Source organism: Syngnathus scovelli, chromosome 15 (genome assembly GCF_024217435.2).
Source record: "Syngnathus scovelli strain Florida chromosome 15, RoL_Ssco_1.2, whole genome shotgun sequence".
NCBI lineage: Eukaryota > Metazoa > Chordata > Actinopteri > Syngnathiformes > Syngnathidae > Syngnathus > Syngnathus scovelli.
Window position 1 is genome coordinate 10,292,995 of NC_090861.1, and position 24,769 is coordinate 10,317,763.

Genomic DNA, 24,769 nt, shown 5'->3' on the forward strand with positions numbered 1-24,769 from the left:
CTATAATCAAGGTACAACAACAAAATAAATCTGTGCGATGGATGAGTAAAACTTTAGTGAAAGCCTGCAAAAAGAAAAAACTCCTATATAAAAACTATTTGAAGGAAAAAAGTGAACCAACACTAATGTTAAAATTACCGTATTTGCCGGTGTACAGGTCGACTCGGTGTATAAGTCGACCCCCTAAAATTCGACGGAAATTTACAATTTTATGATATATCCTTTGTATAAGTCGAGCTCAATTGTTGCATTGTATTAAACTTCAAAATTCAATATGCGAAATTTATTGACGAAATGTGTTCAAATTCCGGGAGGCCGTGCGCATGCGGCTGTTTATAAGCACCGCGCAGGAGATCGCGGCCGGCGAGCTCGCGCACGCCGCCCGGCACCAACGGGAGGTCGGAAATAGCTCCAAGCCGAGCGGATCGGCACTTTATAAGCACCGCGGAGGAGATCGCGGCCGGCGAGCTCGCGCACGCCGCCCGGCACCAACGGGAGGTCGGAAATAGCTCCAAGCCGAGCGGATCGGCACTTTATAAGCACCGCGGAGGAGATCGCGGCCGGCGAGCTCGCGCACGCTGCCCGGCACCAACGGGAGGTCGGAAATAGCTCCAAGCCGAGCGGATCGGGACTTTATAAGCACCGCGGAGGAGATCGCGGCCGGCGAGCTCGCGCACGCCGCCCGGCACCAACGGGAGGTCGGAAATAGCTCCAAGCCGAGCGGATCGGCACTTTATAAGCACCGCGCAGGAGATCGCGGCCGGCGAGCTCGCGCACGCCGCCCGGCACCAACGGGAGGTCGGAAATAGCTCCAAGCCGAGCGGATCGGCACTTTATAAGCACCGCGCAGGAGATCGCGGCCGGCGAGCTCGCGCACGCCGCCCGGCACCAACGGGAGGTCGGAAATAGCTCCAAGCCGAGCGGATCGGCACTTTATAAGCACCGCGCAGGAGATCGCGGCGCCTCATTGGACTTCCAGCGGCCGGCGAGCTCGCGCACCCGCCCGGCACATCCGGGAGGCCGTGCGCACGAGCCAAGTGGCCGAAAATAGCCCCCGCCGAGCGGATCGGCTGTTTATAAGCACCGCGGAGGTGGTCGCGGCGCCTCATTCGACTTCCAGCGGCCGGCGAGCTCGCGCACCCGCCCGGCACATCCGGGAGGCCGTGCGCACGAGCCAAGTGGCCGAAAATAGCCCCCGCCGAGCGGATCGGCTGTTTATAAGCACCGCGGAGGTGGTCACGGCGCCTCATTCGACTTCCAGCGGGCCGCGCACTCGCGCACGCCGCCCGGTTCAAATTTTCTAAGTGCAACGCACAATGAGATGCATGAGAAACGGCCTTGGTTACCATCACATTTGAAGCGATGAATACGAAGTTAAATTTTATGACTCGGTGTATAAGTCGAGGTCGATTTTTTTCGGTCGATTTTGGATCGAAAAAGGTCGACCAATACACCGGCAAATACGGTAGTTTTGCAGAAGCGCTGGTCGACCTGAACCGGAGGTCTCATATCTTTGCTCAAGCCAATATATCTGTCTGGCTCTAGGGAGTTCTTATACTCCCTTCCATTTCTTATCTGTGAGAGGCCCTCACTAGTTACGTATGAACAGAACACCTTTGTTCTTTGTTTAGTTCAAGAGAAGTTCTTTCACTTTTATACCTTGTAGTTTCTATTCATAAATTGTTGTTGACCGGGACAGTTTTTAAGTTATCCCATATGTACTCAATGTTTCTTTAAGGAAACTTCATGCAAGTTACCTCATCTACTTAACGTTTGTTGGAGTGTATGCACGAGAGGTGTCTGATTATTTACTCATCATTATTATTGTGTGATACTTAGCAAGAAAGTCTAGAGCGTTGTTTTAAAGGGACACAGCACCCAGCACGTTTGGAGATCGCAGCCTAGGACGAGGCTGCCAAACAACTAAGGACAGACTCCGCATTCTGGGGTCACGGATCGGCCAAGGCCTCGCACCACACATCTTTTAGTTAGCTAATCAGCGTTGCTACAGCCACAATCTCCCCTCCCTTTAGTGTAGCAACGCCTCTTGTAACCAGGGCAACCCAAAATAAAAAGAGGAGATAGCGGAAGAGGAGTCCAGAATTGGTGGAGGACTGTAACTGGGCCTTCTACGTACCGTAATTTTCGGACTATAAGTCGCTTTTTTTTTCATAGTTTGGTTGAGGGGGTGCGACTTATATTGAGGAGCGACATATGTGAATTTTTTTCACAAATTTTCAAAATAAAAAAAAAAAAAAAAAAGTTAAACTGCGATAAACGAACCGCGATGTAGCAAGGGATTACTGTAATTTGAATTGCAAGTGACGTCAGTGGCGTGGCGCGGCGGTTGTTTACATAAAGGACAAAGATTCGATCACGGGATGACGAAGGGCCCCACGTACTACCGGCATCATCAGCGGCTTTGTTTGTAAGTGACACGGAGGATGAAGAGTTTGAAGGATTTAATGATTTGGAGTGACACAGAAGGTTTGAAAAACTATTATGGCTTTTACGCACGCCCAGTCCTAATCTACGGAGCTCTCTTTCACCTCCGTGGATGGAAGTCATGGGCCGGCGCTCGGCCGGGTGGCTGTCCGGGGACGGTGGATGGGGCTCGGACATGGCTTTTACGCACGCCCGGTCCTATTCTATGAAGCTCTCTTCCACCTCCGTGGCTGGAAGTGCCACCTCCGGGGATGGAAGTCCACGCCGGTGCTTGGGGCCGTGTGGTGGTGAACTATTTATGTTATAGTTATTTGATATATTTTACTTCGTATAGCAACTTGTATATGTTTTCATCGTTACAGTTCAGTACTTGTTGGCTCGTTGAACTCTTGTTTTGTTAAATAAAGAGACGTTTACCAAACCCACGTCTTTCCTTGTACTTTGTTATCGCTACAATATAGTTATATACTATATCTGTGGAATAACGATGAAGCTGACGTCAGGGTGCACGTGCGGCGTTGTTGACAAAGGACGAGGAATTTGATCGATGGATTTAATTATTTGGAGTGACACAGATGGTTTGATTATATTGTTGTTTATGTGATAATTATTTGATATATACTTTACATATCGTTATATGGGTCTGTGGAATATTTAGAATATTTAGACGTCAGCGGCGCGGCACACACGCGACATCGTTTCCATAAAGGACGATCGATGGATTTAATGAATTGAAGTGACACAGATGGTTTTATAAACTTGTTATTTATGTAATAGTTATTTAAATAACTCTGAATGTTACGTCAGGCCCGTTCTCAGCTCTTCGTTTGTGTTTATGTCATGTTAGCATACCTATCGTTTAGCCTGTTGTTGCTCGTTCATGTCTGTTCTTGGTGTTGGATTTTGTCGAATACATTTCCTCCAAAATGCGACTTGTACTCGGGAGCGACTTATACATGTTTTTTTTCCACGTTATTGTGCATTTTATGGCTAATGCGACCTATATTCCGAAGCGACTTTTAGTCCGAAAATTACGGTAATTCTCCTCGCGAGCAAAAGGAATACTGGTTGTCTTCTCCTCTTTGTTTCCAGCGTGTGGATTAATGTATGATGGTATTTAGACCTGACAACTAAATATAAAGCCTACAGAAACAAGGTCAATAAACAATTGAGTGTAGAAAATATTGTTTTTATGACAGACTACTACAACAAAGCTCAAACTTTACCAGGTCCCTCTGGTCTGCTATAAGCCTGATAACAGGCAGAAGAAAGAGACATCGTCCATCTGTACCGTGAAGCGTGGTCCGATCAACTTTGCTGCATTTGGCTGAATCTGAGCAGAAAGTATACCCCTATAGACATCAGAATTCATCCGTCTGCTTGTCTTTTGTCACATCATCAATAAACACGTGACCCAGTGCCATTGGAAGCCATGCATACACACGCCATCACACTGCGACAGAAGATGTCATGTGCTAAGGATCATGAGCTGTTCCAATTCTTCTCCAAACTTTTTTCTTCCCATCATTCTGGTACGGGTTGATCTTAGTCTCATCTGTCCAAAGAATTCTGTTCCAGAACTGGGCTGGCTTCTTCAGATGTTTTTCTGGCCTTTCTGTTTTTGAGACTGATTAATGGTTCGCACTTTGTGGTGAATCCTCTGTATTTACTCTCATGAAGTCTTCTCTTTATGGTATACTTAAATACTGATAATACACCTACTTCCTGGAGAGTGTTCTTCACATGACTGGATGTTGTGAAGGGGTTTTCCTTCACCATGGAAAGGATTCTGCGATCATCCACCACTCTTGTCTGTTATGCTTTTCCTACTATGCTTTTGCTATATGCATTTGTTATATGCTTTTCCTATTGTGCATGTGCAGATGCGTTGCATGTCGGGAGTCAAGGAAATGATTCGGTTGTTGTAATGGAGTCACTTTGTTGAAGTGTACAAGTAAAGTCTAGTGAGACGCACAGTTGTTGTTATCGTCATTATTCAACTTCACAAGGTAGCAGAGGATGGCCGCTGGTAATTACAAAGTTCCGCCAGCGTTTGATGAGAAAAAGTCTTACGAAAGTTGGAAAATTTAAGTCAAAATATGGAGACTTGTTACGGACTTCGATAAAAAGAAGCAGGCTTTGGCGGTTGCCTTGTCGCTAACTGGAAGAGCGAGAGACAGCGCGCTGGGGATTTGAATACAGACGATGGAATGACTACACTTTTGAGAAAACTGGACTACGTGTTTTTGAAAGAAGAAAAGGACCACCAATACGAGGCATATACGGAGTTCGACCGGATACCGAAAGACACGGGCATTTCAATAGCGGACTACATTGTCGAGTTTGAACGGAGGTACAACAAAAGGTGCTACTAAGGCCCCCTTCTTCAGGTCTTCCATGTCAAGCTTTGAAATTTGTTATTTCATCTTAGCCAATTCGTCTGGGCCAAATCCAATACACACTCACGCACCATCTTTTACCATCCTATCCACCATGTAACTCGACACCCCCTTCTCGGATTTAGGACCAGGCGACAAAATCGCCTTGCCCCGCACCAGCTACATTGGCATCTCGTCCTCAGAGTCAAACATTTTCACAACTTCCCCGGCAGGGGAAACAGGTAGCAGTCTGTCGGGCGGGGTGAAACGGCCCCCTTCCGCAATTCGTTCCAGGGCCTGAAGCAAGCGCTCCATGCGGTCCTGACCAAACGCGCCAACGACACCAGGACTCTGAGGCGGACTCTCCAATCTCTGGGATTTAAGTCACTGAGGTAGTTAAAACAACTCCTCGGTGGCAAGGCCCCGGGGGTGGATGAGATCCGCCCGGAGTTCTTAAGGGCTCTGGATGTTGTGGGGCTGTCATGGCTGACACGCCTCTACAACATTGTGTGGACATCGAGGACAGTACCTCTGGATTGGCAGACAGGGGTGGTGGTTCCCCTCTTTAAGAAGGGGGACCGGAGGGTGTGTTCCAATTACAGGGAAATCACACTCCTCAGCCTCCCTGGTAAGGTCTATTCAGTGGTGCTGGAGAGGAGGGTCCATCGGGAGGTCGAACCTCGGATTCAGGAGAAGCAGTGTGGCTTTCGTCCTGGCCGTGGAACAGTGGACCAGCTCTACACCCTCAGCAGGATCCTTGAGGGTGCATGGGAGTTCGCCCAACCAGTCCACGTGTTTTGTGGACTTGGAGAAGGTGTTCGACCGTGTCCCTTGGGAGGTTCTGTGGTGGGTGCTTTGGGAGTACGGAGTGCCGAGCCAACTGATAAGGGCGGTTCGGTCCCTGTATCACCGATGCCAGAGTTTGGTCCGCATTTCTGGCAGTAAGTCGGATTCATTCCCAATGTGGGTTGGACTCCGCCAAGGCTGCCCTTTTTCACCGATTCTGTTCATAATTTTTATGGACAGAATTTATAGGCGCAGCCGAGGCGTTGAGGGGGTCCGGTTTGGGGACCTCAGCATTGCGTCTCTGCTTTTTGCAGACGACGTGGTGCTGTCGGCTTCTTCAGGCCGTGATCTCCAGCTCTCACTGGAGCGGTTCGACGCGGTCTGGATGAGGGTCAGCACCTCCAAATCCGAGTCCATGGTCCTCGATCGGAAAAGAGTGGAATGCCCTCTCCGGATCGGTCTTGTTCACGAGTGAGGGGAGGATGGAGCGCGAGATCGACAGGCGGATCGGTGCAGCATCGGCAGTAATGCGGACTCTGTACCGGTCCGTCGTGGTAAAGAGAGAGCTGAGCCAAAAGGCAAAGCTCTCGATTTACCGGTCGATTTACGCTCCTACCCTCACCTATGGTCACGATCTATGGGTCGTGACGGAAAGAACGAGATCCCGGATACAAGCGGCCGAAATGAGTTTTCTCCGCAGGATGTCCGGGCTCTCCCTTAGAGATAGGGTGAGAAGCTCGGTAATCCGAGAGAGGCTCGGAGTAGATTCGCTACTTCTCCATGTTGAGAGGAGCCAGATGTGGTGGCTCGGGCATCTCATCAGGATGCCACCTGGACGCCTCCCTGGGGAGGTGTTCCGGGCATGTCCCACCGGTAGGGGACCCCGGGGACGACCCAGGATGCGCTGAAGAGACTATGTCTCTCAGCTGGCCTCAGACTGCCTTGGGATCCCCCGGGATGAGCTGGATGAAGTGGCTGGGGAGAGGGAAGTCTGGGAGTCCCTCCTGAAGCTGCTGCCCCCGCGACCCGACCCCGAATAAGCGGAAGAAGATGGATGGATGGATGGATGGACATGAGGAGTTTAAAAATATTTTCTACATTTCAGCGATGGCTCTGTCACAATAATTCAACCAGCGCAGTGCAGTTGCACGGTCGACAACGCGCTACAGTTGCGCGTTCGGCGGTGCGTTCGGCGGTGTGTTCGGCGGTGCGTTTGGCGGTGCGTTTGGCGGTGTGCTGCAGTTGCGCGATCGGACAAAAATGCGCAAATGAAAAAAGTATTGGAACGGATTTAAAATGTTTACATTATTTGTAATGTGAAAATAGATTCGGAACTCGACCGATTCGCTTCTCGAACCGCCTTCTGGAACGGATTGTGGTCGAAGACCGAGGCTTGATTGTATTATATTCACCTTGGTTTTTTTTAACAAAACTGTTGAAATTGAGTGTTGAAATTAATGGTTTTGGGGTTGCTATACTGCCAAAATCCAGGAGTTTCCAGGGAGCTTTGCCCCCTGAGCCCCCTCCAGGGCGATGCCCCTGGCACCCTGTGGCCCCCAATGGGGCCTGTGGCCCCTGCAGCCCCCAATGGGGGCCTGTGTCCCCTGGCCGACTTCGGCCCCCATTGGGGGGGGGGGCTGCGGCCCCTGGCCTCATGCAGCAAGTGGGGGGGCATGTCACCCACCCAGTGGGGCATGCGGCCCCCAGACCCTGGCTACTTTTCAGTATTTTTTTCATTTGCCTAACTCATCCCTGTAGATGAGGGTAGGAGCGTAGATCAACTGGTAAATTTGACAGATTTGCCTTTTGACTCAGCTCTCTCTTCACCACGATGGAGCGGTACAGAGTCCGCATCACGGCCGACACTGCACCGATCTGCCTGTTGATCTCACGCTCCATCCTGCCCTCGCTCGTGAACAAGACCCCAAGATACTTGAACTCCTCCACTTGGGGCAGGATCTCATCCCCGATCCGGAGAGGGCATTTTTCATTTTTACCCCACAATAGTATTACAATGAGAGTATGTTATCTTTTTTTTCTTTAACTACAGTTGTTTTCGTCACCTCTTCTGCAGCAGCTTCGGACAGGAGCCCCTCTCTCTGTGCACAAGTGACATGGAAGTAGGACCGACACATCCCTGCATCACAGCTAATGCACACACCAGTCCTGGCAAAGCGGTTATCTTCGCAGAAACTGCACTCCTAAAAAATTAACACATGTTTGAATATGTTCAAACAAAAAAAATACCTGTGCTGATCCATTCTGGTGGAGACTGTTTACCAAATAATCCTGGGGTACAGTCAAAAGAAACAGCAATTTACTTATAGTCTATCTAGATGAGTATTTTGCATATTTCTGTTTTATTGTGGTGCAGATTCATCACACTTAAATGTTTCAGGTATTCAAAACAATTTTAACATCTCCCAAAGCTAAACCAAGTACCATAATTTCCGAAATATAAGCCGATACTTTTTGCACAAGCTTTGAACCCTGTGGCTTGTCGTCCAGTGCGGCGTATCTATGGATTTTTCGTGATTTTTGAGATGACTAATACACATACACTTGTAAAAAGGCTGTGGAGCGCTGCTGTGCGGCACCGCTTTGCTGGGCAGAGGGATATGTGACCAGACACACGGTCACTGGGGAGAAGAGTGGTGTGTTGATCACATGTCCGTCCGCCAGGCAAATAGTGCTGTATAACTGACACAAAGAAGAGACAGAACGAGATTAAGACCTCATTATGGGGGACAAAAGAAATGCGTATTATGCCGATTTTATGATGCCGAAGCTACAGGGAGTCGATGTGGCTCTTAACGAAGGAACTAGAGCTGCTCATGCACTATAGAGGTTCCCTCCGGTCACTAGAGGGCACTGGGCTATTGTTGATGACATCTTGTTGTGTCACCCTTTTCTTTCTTTATTTCCCAGTCACGTCTACACTGGAGTTCTACGTTTAGCTCGTATCACATTGCCAACTTCACCCCTGTAAGCCGTCCCATTTTATTTGGTATTAGTTGTGTTCTAGTGTTCCCTGCACATTAAGTTTATTATGGTTGTCGCTGAGAAAGTGTGTGGCGAAGTATATCTGACGCTATTCCAATCCGACACTGAAGAGGAAGACTTTGATGGTTTCAGTGCACAGGAGGAAGACGAAGACGCCTCTCAGTAACTCAGTAACTCAGTCTTTTTTTGTAAATAACTCGTGGGCAGATGCGGCTTATGTATGAAAAAAAAAACAAGCTTTTCCCCTAATTTTTGCTCGTGCGGTTTATAATCAAGTGCGGCTTATAGTCCAGAGTGTACGCCAATTAGCGAGCTAATATTATAAATCAGTGGCGTTCTAATAGTTTTACCCAATTGACTTGAACATATTAAAGGGCCCCCATAAGATCATTGTCGAAGCTGATTGTGGAGAAGTCATGCTCCCTAGCCAATCCTTCAATGCAGATTTTGCGCTTTGCTTTGTATTTTTTCCCTTTTGGAAAATACAAAGAAAAGTGGACCACCTGAAGAAAACTACCTGCCTCCCTTATTACTCACCATTCACCCTTTGTGCCTGTCTTGACCAAATTGGATAGTATATTCCATTTGCTTAATTTAATATATTTAAGCGTGATAAATATGAAACAAGATCTCAAATCAGAAAAGGGGAAATACTCTTCACAGCACTGGACATAAAAATGGGAATAAAATACTTGCCTTAGCCCCATATTTTGAATAGTTCATCTCAGTGAGAGTCACTGGTCGGAGTTTATCGATGTCTCCAAATGCAACCCCAGGAACATAAAGTGCACAAACCACATGCACCCATCTGAAAATATAGATTGACAATATAAAACTGGCTGAAACTTGTGCAAAGAACAAACTACTTACAGTCTAACTCAGGGGTGGGCAAACTTTTTGACTTGCGGGCCGAATTGGGTTCTAAATTTTGACCGGTGGGCCGAACCAGGAGCAAATGGGTGTAGTGTTTGTGTGAAGTAATATAAATGACAAGTAAAGGTCATTGCATAAAATGTTTTTACTTTTAGTAGATACTAAAGCATGGATATTCAAAAAACCTTTTTGAAAACAAATGCATTTATTAACAGCTTTAAAAATATTTTTCACCAAAAAACTATCAATTAAATACGACACTGTTATTATGAATAACAGTTTCCATAACTTCAGCGCCTGCAGGTCAGATTTATGAAATTTGTTTATCGAATGAGGCAAAATCACATCAAACGGCAAACATTCTAATCAAATACATCATCTTGAAGAATCAGTGAAATAATTAAGAAGTGTGAGAATGACCCACAGAGAGAAAAAAAAACTCCACTTGTCCATGGCTTCTTGAGGAAAAAAGTGGCACGTAGTTGATGGAAACATTTTGCTTACACGGTCGACAGTTAGAGCAAGCCTAAATATTAAACAAAGTCTGCAAAGCCCGATGTAAGGCTTAACCGACCAGTGAGGACCAAACTGGCTGAATGGCATCGACAGAGTTCAAAGTGCAACAAGTTAGTAAATATGAGCCATTTGAACAGATTAACACCGAGACCAAGTTTAAGAAGCGTGAATTACTTTGTGACAAGTGAGATGTGCTGAAAACCAATTAATCAAATGTGCTTTTTGCAGTCAATTGTGCCGACATCTACCGTATTTTTCGGACTATAGGTAGTGACTTATATGTGAAATTATAGACACATTATTACTTGATCATTAAAATATTACTTACTTACTAGTATATCACTTCACATGTTATTTTCACACTAAACCGCATAAGGACGCTCTAGGCCTGTGGGATAATTGGAACTGCAACTGACGATGAGTCTGACGTCAGCGCCGCATCTACTTCTGGAGTCAGCTGAGTTGTTTATAAGTAACACAGTGGACGAAGATTTCGATGGATTTAATGGTTTGGAGTGACACAGCTGGTTCGATAAACTTGTTATTTATGTTATAGTTATTTGATATACAGATTATATATAGTTATATAGGCCTGTGGAATTATTGGAAACGCAACTGACGATGAGTCTGACGTCAGCGCCGCATTTACTTCCGGAGTCAGCGGAGTTGTTTATAAGTGACACAGAGGACGAAGATTTCTATGGATTTAATGATTTGGAGTGACGCAGATGGTTAAATAAACTTATTTAAGTTATAGTTATTTGAATAACTCTTAATATGTTACATCTGGCACGTTCTGAGTTCCCCTTTTATGTGTTTATGTAACGTTAGCATACCGTACCGGTCAGCCTGTTGCCTATTAATGTCTGTTCTTGGTGTTGGATTTTGTCAAATAAATTTCCCCCAAAAATGCGACTTATACTCAGGTGTGACTTATATATGGGTTTTTCCCCCTTTATTGAGCATTTTATGGCTGGTGTGACTTATACTCCGGTGCGACTTATACTCCAAAAAATACGGTAAGTAATCAACTATGCAGCAGTTATTTAAAAACAAACTCAAAAAGGAATTCCTACTTTTTAAAACGTGAAAAATTTACTCATAGATTTTGGGTGCTCCTGACCCACAGGCTTCAGTTTGGTGTCACAAAATTTCAAATATAGACTGAAGGGAAAGGAATCCAAAGTCCAATATAGAGAACAATATCTCTAGCAGGCAACTGCTTCATACTTTAATTTGCTGTGTTTTTCATGCCCTACTGAAGTAATAAATTCAGATGCGGGCTGGCTAAGGAGCATTATCAGCGATAACGTGGCTACACACTTCATAACGCTGTTTTCTCTTATTACGTTTATTTCACTATCTCTCCTCTTCCTCCTCTCATTCCTCAACTGGTCTCCTCCCTAAGTAAATTTTCTCTTCTGCAACTGAACACAAGTACAATTTCGATAACCTTTGGCAGGCTATATCATTTTCATTTGATTCTGCATATATTTCTTTTGCTTCATTTAAATGGCATCTCTCCTATGAGTCTTTCTGCTACTGTAACCTACCTCCCGGCATCTGTCTCTTTGAAGATACCATCCTGGTTGGGGCAGAGCTCACAGCTTGGCATCACTCCATTCTTACAGGCATCACAAAACCAAGGTTCTGTTGAGTTCTCTGATGCTGAGCTCATTATAGAATCACTCTCTCCATCAACGCCGTAACACCCTAAAAATACAGAAATGTTTGTTATAGCAATAAAGATATAACTTACATCTCATTAAAAGCACAACACATTGTACAATTTGTGATTCTGCTTTTATTTACATAAATAGCCAATTGCTTTTGTTTTCCTATTTACTTTAATTCACTTCTTTGAGAAGTTCAATGTTGACCAAATTATTTATGTTCGAGGAACCATGGCATGTACTGTACAAACACGAGAATCACTCATCTGTCTGTGATAATCAATCTGCTAATTTACTTTTATCAAAACGTGCCAACCTAGGGTGACACTGCAGTGTTGCTACTAATTGCTTGATTAAAGAAATTAAGCCTAACAGGGGCAAAAGAAGCAAAAGCAAAACCATTGTAAAATCCTTCTACGAATTTCCTGAGGTCAGTAGTGTTCTTGCTGTGGAGATGGTGGTTGCTATGACAGCTATTACAGCTGCGACAATAGTCGTCATTACAAATGAGGGATGAAAACAGTCTGCCTCTGTTGGGGAGATGACGCTAACTTCTAATTCAGTCAACCACCCTTTAGGCATTTTGAGCAATGAGAAACTTACAAATCAAAAACTTAGTTTTCTACATGCCCATTGGTTGCTTTGTTCGAGTAAGAAAGCCCATCAAAAGCAAGAATTGCAACATAGTCTTTTATTCGTCTCTTTACATTTTCTTTGGTTCGTAGATGGCCCTTTCTGAACATTTGCAGTGTCTCAATATGGCCTAAACTTCTTTACAAATACTAGGGGTCTGTTATATATATATATGTTTTTTATTTATTTATTTTTTAGATTGACTTAAAGGGATTTCAACTGGTGGAGGGATACATAAGATTTGTATCGTACCTTTTGACAAAGACAGCATAGAAAGCCTCCACCTCACATGCAAACTAAAGCAAACCGGAGATGTAGAGAATATACCAGGGATGACAAACTCATTTTGGTCTGGGGGCCGCATACAGCTTAATCTGATCTCAATGGGACCAGACCAGTAAACTCGTTCCAAAGTTACATAGAACTAACAGTAAGTCCACCTTTTTTCTTTGTATTAATGCAAAGAAGAAATAAATTATAAAAATATTTACATTAAATTAATTGTCCTTTTACACTTTTACTCAGTTTAGCATTTATTTAAGTGCATTATACGTAAAATAAACTGATCACAGTGATTGTACAATGTTTTAAAACATTTAGTCAATAAACAGTTTTGTGGAAACGAAAAACACTGCCCTGCATGTTAAAATACATCAAACACATTTAAATTTAGAAAAGAATGAATTTAAAATCCATTTTTCACATCGAGGAAGCAATAATATGAGGGCACACACTTGAAATCTTAAGTGGCAGCTGTTTTTAACAGACATTTGATGAAGTAAATTTGGCCCCTTCCTTGTTAATGGATAAAATGTAAACAAAAAAACTCATAGATAACATATGTGGCATGCAATAAGACATCAAATTTTAATATACCGTATTTTACGCACTCCCCTCCGCGAGTCGTCACCTTATCGTGGTGGAGGGGTTTGCGTGCCCCTATGATCCTAGGAGCCATGTTGTCGGGGGCTTCATGCCCCTGGTAGGGTCACCCATGGCAAACGGGTCCTAGGTGAGGGGCCAGACAAAGCACGGCTCACAAGCCCCTTATGATGAGTAATATAAATGGACTTAGTTTTCCCTCGCCCGGACGCGGGTCACCGGGGCCTCCCTCTGGAGCCAGGCCTGGAGGCGGGGCTCGAAGGCGAGCGTCTGGTGGCCGGGCCTTCGCCCATGGGGCCCGGCCGGGCATAGCCCGAAATGGAAACGTGGGTCCCCCTTCCCATGGGCTCACCACCTGTGGGAGGGGCCGAAGGGGTCGGGTGCAATGTGAGCTGGGCGGCAGCCAAAGGCGGGGACCTTGGCGGTCTGATCCCCGGCTGCAGAAGCTGGCTCTTGGGACATGGAATGTCACCTCTCTGGCTGGAAAGGAGCCCGAGCTGGTGTGCGAGGCAGAAAGATTCCGACTAGATATAGTCGGACTAGCCTCCACACACAGTTTGGGTTCCGGTACAAGCCCTCTCGAGAGGGGCTGGACTCTCTTCCACTCTGGAGTTGCCCACGGTGAGAGGCGTCGAGCAGGTGTGGGTATACTTATTGCCCCCCGGCTGGGCGCCTGCACATTGGGGTTCACCCCGGTGAACGAGAGGGTAGCCTCCCTCCGCCTTCGGGTGGGGGGACGGGTCCTGACTGTTGTTTGTGTCTATGCACCAAACAGCAGCTCAGAGTACCCACCCTTCTTGGGGTCCCTGGAGGAAGTGCTGGAGAGCGCTCCTTCTGGGGACTCTATCGTTCTACTGGGTGACTTCAATGCTCACGTGGGCAATGACAGTGAGACCTGGAAGGGCGTGATTGGGAGGAACGGCCCCCCTGATCTGAACCCGAGCGGTGTTCTATTGTTGGACTTCTGTGCTCGACACGGATTTTCAATAATGAACACCATGTTCAAACATAAGGGTGTCCATGTGTGCACTTGGCACCAGGACACCCTAGGCCGCAGTTCGATGATCGACTTTGTAGTCGTGTCATCGGATTTGCGGCCGCATGTTTTGGACACTCGGGTGAAGAGAGGGGCGGAGCTGTCAACTGATCACCACCTGGTGGTGGGTTGGCTCCGATGGTGGGGGAAGATGCCGGTCCGACCTGGCAGACCCAAACGCTCTGTGAGGGTCTGCTGGGAACGTCTGGCAGAATCTCCTGTCAGGAAGAGCTTCAACTCCCACCTCCGGCAAAGCTTTTCCCACGTCCCGGGGGAGGCGGGGGACATTGAGTCTGAGTGGACCATGTTCCGCGCCTCCATTGTTGAGGCGGCCGACCGGAGCTGTGGCCGTAAGGTCGTTGGTGCCTGTCGTGGCGGCAACCCCCGAACCCGCTGGTGGACACCGGCGGTAAGGGATGCCGTCAAGCTGAAGAAGGAGTCCTATCGGGCCGTTTTGGCCTGCGGGACTCCGGAGGCAGCTGACGGGTACCGGATGGCCAAGCGGAACGCGGCTTCGGCGGTTGCTGAGGCAAAAACCCGGGCGTGGGAGGAGTTCGGTGAGGCCATGGAGAATGACTTTCGGACGGCTTCGAGGAAATTCTGGTCCACCATCCGGCGTCTCAGGAGGGGGAAGCAGTGCAACGTCAACACTGTTTACAGTGGGGATGGCGTGCTGCTGACCTCGACTCGGGACGTCGTGAGTCGGTGGGGAGAATACTTCGAAGACCTCCTCAATTCCACCTACACGCCTTCCATTGAGGAAGCAGGGCCTAGAGACTCTGAGGCGGATTCTCCAATCTCTGGGGTCGAAGTCACTGAGGTAGTTAAAAAACTCCTCGGTGGCAAGGCCCCGGGGGTGGATGAGATCCGCCCAGAGTTCTTAAAGGCTCTGGATGTTGTGGGGCTGTCATGGCTGACACGCCTCTACAACGTTGCGTGGACATCGGGGACAGTGCCTCTGGATTGGCAGACTGGGGTGGTGGTTCCCCTCTTTAAGAAGGGGGACCGGAGGGTGTGTTCCAATTACAGGGGAATCACACTCCTCAGCCTCCCTGGTAAGGTCTATTCAGGGGTGCTGGAGAGGAGGGTCCGTCGGGAGGTCGAACCTCGGATTCAGGAGGAGCAGTGTGGCTTTCGTCCTGGCCGTGGAACAGTGGACCAGCTCTACACCCTCGGCAGGATCCTCGAGGGTGCATGGGAGTTTGCCCAACCAGTCCACATGTGTTTTGTGGACTTGGAGAAGGCGTTCGACCGTGTCCCTCGGGAGGTTCTGTGGAGGGTGCTTCGGGAGTACGGGGTGCCGAGCCAACTGATAAGGGCGGTTCGGTCCCTGTATCACCGATGCCAGAGCCTGGTCCGCATTTCCGGCAGTAAGTCGGATTCGTTCCCAGTGAGGGTTGGACTCCGCCAAGGCTGCCCTTTGTCACCGATTCTATTCATAATTTTTATGGACAGAATTTCTAGGCGCAGCCGAGGCGTTGAGGGGGTCCGGTTTGGGGAACTCAGCATCGCGTCTCTGCTTTTTGCAGATGACGTGGTGCTGTTGGCTTCTTCAGGCCGTGATCTCCAGCTCTCGCTGGAACGGTTCGCAGCCGAGTGTGAAGCGGTCGGGATGAGGGTCAGCACCTCCAAATCCGAGTCCATGGTCCTCGATCGGAAAAGGGTGGAATGCCCTCTCCGGATCGGGGATGAGATCCTGCCCCAAGTGGAGGAGTTCAAGTATCTTGGAGTCTTGTTCACGAGTGAGGGGAGGATGGAGCGTGAGATCGACAGGCGGATCGGTGCAGCGTCGGCAGTAATGCGGACCCTGTACCGGTCCGTTGTGGTGAAGAGAGAGCTGAGCCAAAAGGCAAAGCTCTCAATTTACCGGTCGATTTACGCTCCTACCCTCACCTATGGTCACGAGCTATGGGTCGTGACCGAAAGAACGAGATCTCGGATACAAGCGGCCGAAATGAGTTTTCTCCGCAGGATGTCCGGGCTCTCCCTTAGAGATAGGGTGAGAAGCTCGGTCATCCGGGAGAGACTCGGAGTAGAGTCGCTACTCCTCCACGTTGAGAGGAGCCAGATGAGGTGGCTCGGGCATCTTATCAGGATGCCTCCTGGACGCCTCCCTGGGGAGGTGTTCCGGGCATGTCCCACCGGTAGGAGACCCCGGGGACGACCCAGGACGCGCTGGAGAGACTATGTCTCTCAGCTGGCCTGGGAACGCCTTGGGATCCCCCGGGATGAGCTGGATGAAGTGGCTGGGGAGAGGGAAGTCTGGGAGTCCCTCCTGAAGCTGTTGCCCCCGCGACCCGACCCCGGATAAGCGGAAGAAGATGGATGGATGGATGGATGGTATTTTACGCACTATTAGGCACACTTAAAAACTTAAAATTCACTCAAAAACCCACAGAGCGCCTTATATATGGATCAATTGATGAATTTGTTTATCCATACTGGTTGTACACAGCGCTCTGCCAAAATGTTTCAGTATGTTTTAGTACGACGAGTAAATTACAATGTCGCATCGCTACCCAGCATTACGGCAACCGTGGTCAGGGGGCGTCACTGAATAGCTGTTGTACCCGCGAGGCTATTTCATTTCAAAATAGGCTGTTCCGTTAAAGTTTTCGAGTACATTTACCGATCAATATCTAACGGAATCATAAATAAGCAGCACCAATGGCTTAAATCAGTCTTTAGTCGGTTCCGATCACTTTTATGGGAGAGAGTTTGAGAAACGTGATTGTTTACAGGGGACTGCCACGACACTTTGCTGAGGCTCATGAGAGTCTGCGAGCTGAGGCTCATCGTAGTTTGCGGGTGGCTAATGCTATAATGATAGCTGCTATACGCACAAGGCTATTTCATTTCAAAATAAGCTGCTCCGTGAATGTTTCGAGTAAATTTACGGATCGATATGGAAGGGAAACATAAGTAAGCAGTACCAATGTGTTAGCTCGAACTTTAGTCCGTTCCGATCATTTTATAGGAGAAAGTTTGAGAAACGCGATTGTTTACAGTGGGCTGCCAAGACACTTTGCTGAGGCTCATGGGAGTCTGCGAGCTGAGGCTCATGGGAGTTTGCGGGTGGCTAATGCTATAATGATAGCTGCTACGTGCACGAGGCTATTTCATTTCAAAATAGTCTGCTCCGTTAATGTTTCGAGTAAATTTACGGATCGATATGGAATGGAAACATAAGTAAACAGTACCAATACGTTAGATCGAACTTTAGTCAGTTCCGATCATTTTATAGGAGATAGTTTGAGAAACGCGACTGTTTACAGAGGGCTCATTGGTTATTGGCTAGTGCATGCAATGCATACCGCAACCCTAGCCAACCTTAGTTTGTTGCAGTATAGCTTCTATTTTATGCGCCTTTTAATCCGGTGCGCCCTATATATGAAATGATTTCTAAAATAAAACATTCAATGAGGGTGCGCTTTATAATCCAGTGCGCCTTATGGTGCGAAAAATACGGTACTACCACTGACTTTCACAGCAATTATTAGAGCAAATATTCACATTTTTTATTTTATAGTGCAACGTTCAAAGCAGTGTTCCATAGAATTTAGTTTTCCTCAGTATTTGCCCCTGAAACTTGACCTATTTTAGCCTGCACAAGTGCATCAATATCAGGCATCATATCCTGAGTAGCAGCCAGTTTCAGAATCTCATTTACGTACGTAAGTGCTTATGCGTGAGGTTTGACCGTAGCTTCGTTTTATTAATGTTCATTAGTGAGAAAACTTGCTCACAAAGGTAGATAGTCCCAAACATAGACAACATTTGACAGTGCTGTCAATTTAGGATAGCGTGGTAGGAGATACTTGTAAAATGTGTCCAAGCCCACGGAGGCAAATTTGTCCTTCAATTCTACATCACATTGCAAATCAATGATTTCAAGTTGCATGTAAACAGGTACATGGTGAATGGTGAGCGAAAAACTGTGATTTCTGTCTCAAGTTCACTAAAGACCTGAAATTGTTTCTCAAACTCCCTCAGCAAACCCTGAAACCCTTTGTACTGTATCACGTCAGGATTAACGTTGCTGCACACACATCTCGGAGACGGGAAAATGAGCAGGGTCTCCACTTGCTATCTGCGTCTCCCATAATGTGAGCTTAAACTTGAATGCACGTATGCTGTCATAATACTGTGTTACAATTTTGTTGTGTCCCTGCAACATTCTGTTCAAATTATTCAAGTGTAATGTCAACCATAAATGCAAGGTCCTGCAGCCAAAGTGGGCACTGTAATTCCTTAACAGGTTTTCCTCTTTTCTCCATAAATTGTACGATTTTCCCACGTAGATCAAACAAGCGCTTCAGCACAGCACCTCTGCTTAACCATCTTACGTCAGTGTGGTATGGCAGACCATGGAAAATTTTACAGTCACTGAGAAGGCTGTCAAACTGACAATTGAGACCTCTGGCTTGGATGAAATTAACAGTTCGGGCAACCACCTCCATGATGTGATCCATGTTTAAGGACTTGCAGCATAATGCCTTCTGATGCAAAATGGAATGAAATGTCCAAAAATCACCCCCTCCATTTGCGGCTTGTATTTTCTCTCTGAACTTGGTCACAACCTGCTTTTTTCACGATCATTGACGGCGCACCATCAGTGGCCAGGCTTACGGCGGCCAGGCTTACGGCGCGGGACCAGTCCGCCTGTCCAATGTTCCAACGACGGAGCGGAAAATGATCTCAGCTGTTGTGGTGTCGGTCAGACACACCAACTCGAGAAACTCCTCTGTGACAGTCAAAGTGTCATCAACTCCACGAATGAATATGGCCAGTTGAGAGACATCTGTAATATCAGTACTTTCATCAATTGCAACAGAAAATGTCAGCAGTGACTCCACTTTACGTTTCAGTTGGCTGTCCAAATCTGCCGATTGTTCCGAAATCCTGTCTGCCACGGTATTTCTCGTCAAGCTAATATTGGCAAAAGCTTGACGCTTCTCAGGACACACAATTTCAGCAGCCTTCAGCATGCTGTTTTTGACAAACTCCCCCTCAGAGTATGGCTTTGAAGCTAATGCCATAAATTACAGGTGTGAGCATCTGTAAAGAGTAGAGGTCCAGAGACTTTGTGTAGGTCTTGGGCTGTTACATAACTCCCGTAATTTCCGTACCATAAGGCGCACTTAAAAGCCTTTAATTTGCTCAAAATACAAAGGTGCACCTTTTAATAAACTGCACCTTTTGCGTTGACCAAATTCCAAAATCTGTAAATTTGTTTTTTGTGGCTTCCGTATTATACAGGCGTAACATAAAGACCCAATGAACCAATCAGAGGACATTACGTTTTACAAAGATCGGGGCTAAAAAAACAATCAGAGGACTGTACGTAACATGTAGAGTACGTACCTCTGCCGCCATTGATAAATAAATACTACCGTCTGTGCAAATCTTTAGAGTTGTTTTGTGTGGCTTCCACCACACAGAGACGTAATATACAGGCGTAATATGTAGACCCGATGAACCAATCAGAGGACATTACGTTTTACGTAGAGTGGGGCGGTAAACCAATCAGAGGACTGTACGCAACATGTTGAGCATGTAACTCCGCCACCATTGATAAATAAATACTATCGTTTGTGCAAAGAAAACAGCATTGGGACCCTCTAAAATGGCATGGACAACGTGACATGCTTACGAGGCACAATTAGAGCTTTCTGGAAAGCCAGGATCATTGCAGAAGAGCAAAGTGACAACGACGAGAAGGAACTTGGCATGTTTAATGGCGAACTTGCCCAATTGTTAAATTTGGATACAGAAGATGAGGACTTGGATGGATTTGCGTATGAATATTGATTAACAATAATGTGAGTATAGTAGATCATGGTTAAACCATAGAATGAAGTACAACCAAACTCACTGTCCCGTGACGTTTTTTTGTTCACTGTAGGTCATGGCATGCATGCGCCCTATTATGCCCAATAGGCCCCACAATTGAGTCTGCGCCTTTAAACCCGAAGCGCCATATGGTGCGGAAAATACGATATATGTCTCCAATTTTTGGTAGATATTGGTGAAATGATCAACAAGGGCTGCTAATTCATTCAAAATTTGTAGAGGGCGCAACAAATAATTTTTTTATAGCCGCAATAAAATCACAAAAGAATGATTACTTTACCATGCGTGGTATGTACCAAATTTCATATGTTTTCACGAATGTTAAGACCATCATACTCTGCTTTTTTAAGCAAACAAGTTATTGCAGCAACCATGTTTGAAAAATAAAAACCTTTGGTTGGATTCTTTGTTATGATCATCTTTAGATGAAGCGCCCACAGTTTCAAGACAAACTGATGAAACATGACCTGTAGAAAAGGCCAAAAATGGGGCCAATTAAGAGGACTCATCGTAATCTGAGATATGCCTGTAATGATTATCGACCGTTCTCTGAATTTAACATTCCAAAAAAACACAACAAGACTCTATTGTTGTTACGAAGAGAATAGGAACCCTTATGTCTTGCAATTTTGAGAGGAATCCGATGAGATATTGCAAATGTGTTTTATGTTTGTGTTCCTCTTTGTTCCAGCCTCTGCTAAATGCCAGGGTCTTCTCCTGGCCTCGGAATGTTCTCCTGCTTCCCTCATTTGTAAGAATGTATCGTTTTTGCTTTTGGGTAAGGTTTTTCATGTTACCATTTCTGTTTTTTGTGCTTGCGCCTGTCCGATGTAAGTGCTTGCTGAGCCTACAGATATGATACTATCTTAAAATGTGGGGAGAAGGTGTGCAAATCAGACAGGCGCAAGCACAAAATACAGGATTGGTAAGGGCTTAAGCCATTTAAAATGTATACAAAAACAGACATGGCGCTCCCAAGAGGTGTTTGAGTTTTGTGCAGGCAGTAAACTCAAGACTCTGCCAATTAAATAAACAAATTGACCCTGTTGTCACTACAACCCCGAGGAGGGTGGTATCATTCACAAATGTTGTCTTTATGGGGTGATGGATGGAGTTGCAGCTGTTGGTTTACCGAGAGGAGCTCTGGTACTAATGTCCAAGACAGTTTTAGCAGCCACAATGTTGCTTCCAAATCTGTGATCCACCTATAGAGGGAGTCAGGCACGATGAGCTGGGAGAGTAGAGCTGGAGGAGAGTCGAGCTGGAAGGATAGAGTTGTAGGCAGAGCTCAAGTCCACAAACATGATCCAGGAAAGATTTCTCCGGGTTTCGACATATTGCAGTATGAAGTAGAGAGCCAAGTTGACTGCAAAATCCATCAACCAGTTGGCTCTGGAAGTCATTTTTGTTGTTCGTGTAGAAACACTCAGTCGCCTTTGCTTTTGCCAGAAATCTCTGGGTTACAGTCCACGCAGAACAGCAGAAATAACTCCAGATGTAATGCGGTGTCCGGGATACACTCAAAATGTATGTTTGTGTGAAGCACAAAATTCCGTTTCTCCTCATCGGCAGCACTAGCTCATCCACTTTAAGGCTGAATGACCATGCATTGGAGGGGAAAGTCAAAAGTAAGGGTTGTTTGTGTCCCCCGTTTATGGAGTCGCACCAGTATGCCGGATTGCTTTCCTCTTCAGCGGCACATCACTTTTTGGCCCCCAGTAAATGCTAACCAAGTTTCCACTGTTACCATAGTAGCATTCCTGATGTTTGAGAGCACTTCACCAGTGTAAGAGCAGCTTTAACTACCGTATTTGCCGGTGTACAGGTCGACTCGGTGTATAAGTCGACCCCCTAAAAATCGACGGAAATTTACGATTTTATGATATATCCTTTGTATAAGTCGAGCTCAATTGTTGCATTATATTAAACTTCAAAATTCACTATGCGAAATTTATTGACGAAATGTGTTCAAATTCCGGGAGGCCGTGCGCATGCGGCTGTTTATAAGCACCGCGGAGGAGATCGCGGCCGGCGAGCTCGCGCACGCCGCCCGGCACCAACGGGAGGCCGGAAATAGCTCCAAGCCGAGCGGATCGGCACTTTATAAGCACCGCGGAGGAGATCGCGGCCGGCGAGCTCGCGCACGCCGCCCGGCACCAACGGGAGGTCGGAAATAGCTCCAAGCCGAGCGGATCGGCACTTTATAAGCACCGCGCAGGAGATCGCGGCCGGCGAGCTCGCGCACGCCGCCCGGCACCAACGGGAGGTCGGAAATAGCTCCAAGCCGAGCGGATCGGCACTTTATAAGCACCGCGGAGGAGATCGCGGCCGGCGAGCTCGCGCACGCCGCCCGGCACCAACGGGAGGTCGGAAATAGCTCCAAGCCGAGCGGATCGGCACTTTATAAGCACCGCGCAGGAGATCGCGGCCGGCGAGCTCGCGCACGCCGCCCGGCACCAACGGGAGGTCGGAAATAGCTCCAAGCCGAGCGGATCGGCACTTTATAAGCACCGCGCAGGAGATCGCGGCCGGCGAGCTCGCGCACGCCGCCCGGCACCAACGGGAGGTCGGAAATAGCTCCAAGCCGAGCGGATCGGCACTTTATAAGCACCGCGCAGGAGATCGCGGCGCCTCATTGGACTTCCAGCGGGCCGCGCACTCGCGCACGCCGCCCGGTTCAAATTTTCTAAGTGCAACGCACAATGAGATGCATGAGAAACGGCCTTGGTTACCATCACATTTGAAGCGATGAATACGAAATTAAATTTTATGACTCGGTGTATAAGTCGAGGTCGATTTTTTTCGGTCGATTTTGGATCGAAAAAGGTCGACCAATACACCGGCAAATACGGTACATATTTTATATTTCATCAATCAATTTATAGTAAATAAATTGGAACTAAGATCATCTTACCTTCATGCACAGTAACACCGCAATTGTCACACTGAATTATCTCATCTGCATCTTCACTATTGTCTCCCAAGCAAACTGAGCAGATTAGGATGTGCTGAGCATTCCACGTCTGGGACCGATCTAGCGACGCATCCTGTTAAATAAAAAAAAAAAAAGTCAATTGTAGCACTGCTGATCCCTTCTGAACACAAATTATATTGAAAAATTCTGTACCTACGAACGCTGTACATTTCACCTTTGAACTGTTTTGATTCTGATTCTAGGTACCTGGGATTCGATACTAGTACTCAGCAGTACCATTCTTTGGTTCTTTTGTGCAGGCATTTGTGTTATCTAAATTTGTTATCAATAAAATCTCAACAATTGTGTTTTACTAAAAATAAACTGAGAACTAAATGATGAATTCAAAACAGAGGATAGAGTAGATATTAAGTTTTAAAGCCGAAGTATCACTGTAATAAATTCTACTGTTTGACGTTTTACTCATTTAGTTGCGGTCTGTATTAAGTGGAACAGCGATGGTTTTGTCTGAATTCCTAGTTTTGATACCGTCACAGGTCCCTCTTTTGTACAAACCGGATTCAGATGCAGTTGGGAAATTGTTAAAATGTAAATAAAAACAAAATACAATGATTTAAAAATCCTTCTCAACCCATATTCAATTGAATACACTACAAAGAACATATTTAATGTTCAAACTGATAAACTTAATTGTTTTTTGTCAAATAATAACGTAGAATTTCATGGCTGCAACACATCCAGTACAATTTGGGAAAGGTGGCAAAAAATACTGAGAAAGCTGAGAAAAGCTCATCAAACACCTATTAGAACATCCCACATGTGATCAGGCTAATTGGGGACAGGTGGGTACCATGATTGGGTATAAAAGGAGCCTCCCAAACATGCTCAATCATTCACAAGCAAGGATGGGGTGAGGTTCACCACTTTGTCCACAACTGTGTGAGAAAATAGTTGAACAGTTTAAGAACAAGATTTCTCAAAGCAAAATTGTAAGGAATTTAGGGATTTCAACATCTACGGTCCATAATATCAAATGGTTCAGAGAATCTGGTGAAATCACTGCACGTAAACGCCACAGCCGGAAATCAAGACTGAATGACCGTGACCTTTCATCCCTCAGACGGACGGCACTGCCTTAAAATCCGACATGAGTGTGTAAAGCAGGGGTCACCAACCCGGAGTCCGCGGGCACCAGGTCGCCCGTGAGGACAGCATGAGTCGCCCGCAGGACTGTCCTAAAATTAGCTCAAATAGCGGCACTTGTCAATGAGCTGTATCTATTTATTTTACAGTCAAACCTCGGTTTTCGAGCGTCCCGGTTATCGAACAAATCGGAATTCGAACAAAAAATTTGAGATTTTTTTGCTTCGGTTGTCGAACAAAATTCGGAGGTCGAACCTCGCGAGATGAGCCGGGAGGACCCGATAAAACGCGACCGCACGGCCCGGATGCCGACTGACTCCATTGTTATTGTATTTTCGTTACTTTGAGGAATATATATATATTTTGCTTTTGCCCGCATACAGACAATTGGTAAAGGCATCCAGGCCGGTTCGGAGGCAGGTTCGAGTGTGGCCTGAGGGTGCCTCCGATGCACTTCGTGACTGCTTCGACACCACTGACTGGGACTTGTTTAAGCAGGCAGCCACCTACAACGATTGGACGGACATAGAGGAGTATACTGACTCTGTTACCTCTTACATCACGAAGTGCATCGATGATGTGACTTTCAGAGCGGGGGATGAGGCTGGCTTGA

The 24,769-nt window shown here is 46.6% G+C and overlaps 1 protein-coding gene across 15 annotated transcripts in view; it reads right to left on the minus strand.

Annotated features, from left to right (window-relative positions):
- Nucleotides 1–24,769, minus strand: part of phf14 (PHD finger protein 14) — a 260,453-nt gene that overhangs the window by 178,359 nt on the left and 57,325 nt on the right. For all 15 annotated transcript variants that reach the window (XR_007486408.2, XM_049743153.1, XM_049743155.2 and 12 more), the window contains exons 4-7: nt 22,993–23,125; nt 11,555–11,714; nt 9,309–9,420; nt 7,673–7,810 (exon numbers count right to left, since the gene is read on the minus strand). Coding sequence is in view for 14 of the 15 variants with exons in the window: in XM_049743153.1 (XP_049599110.1) it covers nt 7,673–7,810; nt 9,309–9,420; nt 11,555–11,714; nt 22,993–23,125 (543 nt within the window). In the remaining variant the exon portion in view is untranslated. The remainder of the gene's footprint in view (nt 1–7,672; nt 7,811–9,308; nt 9,421–11,554; nt 11,715–22,992; nt 23,126–24,769) is intronic.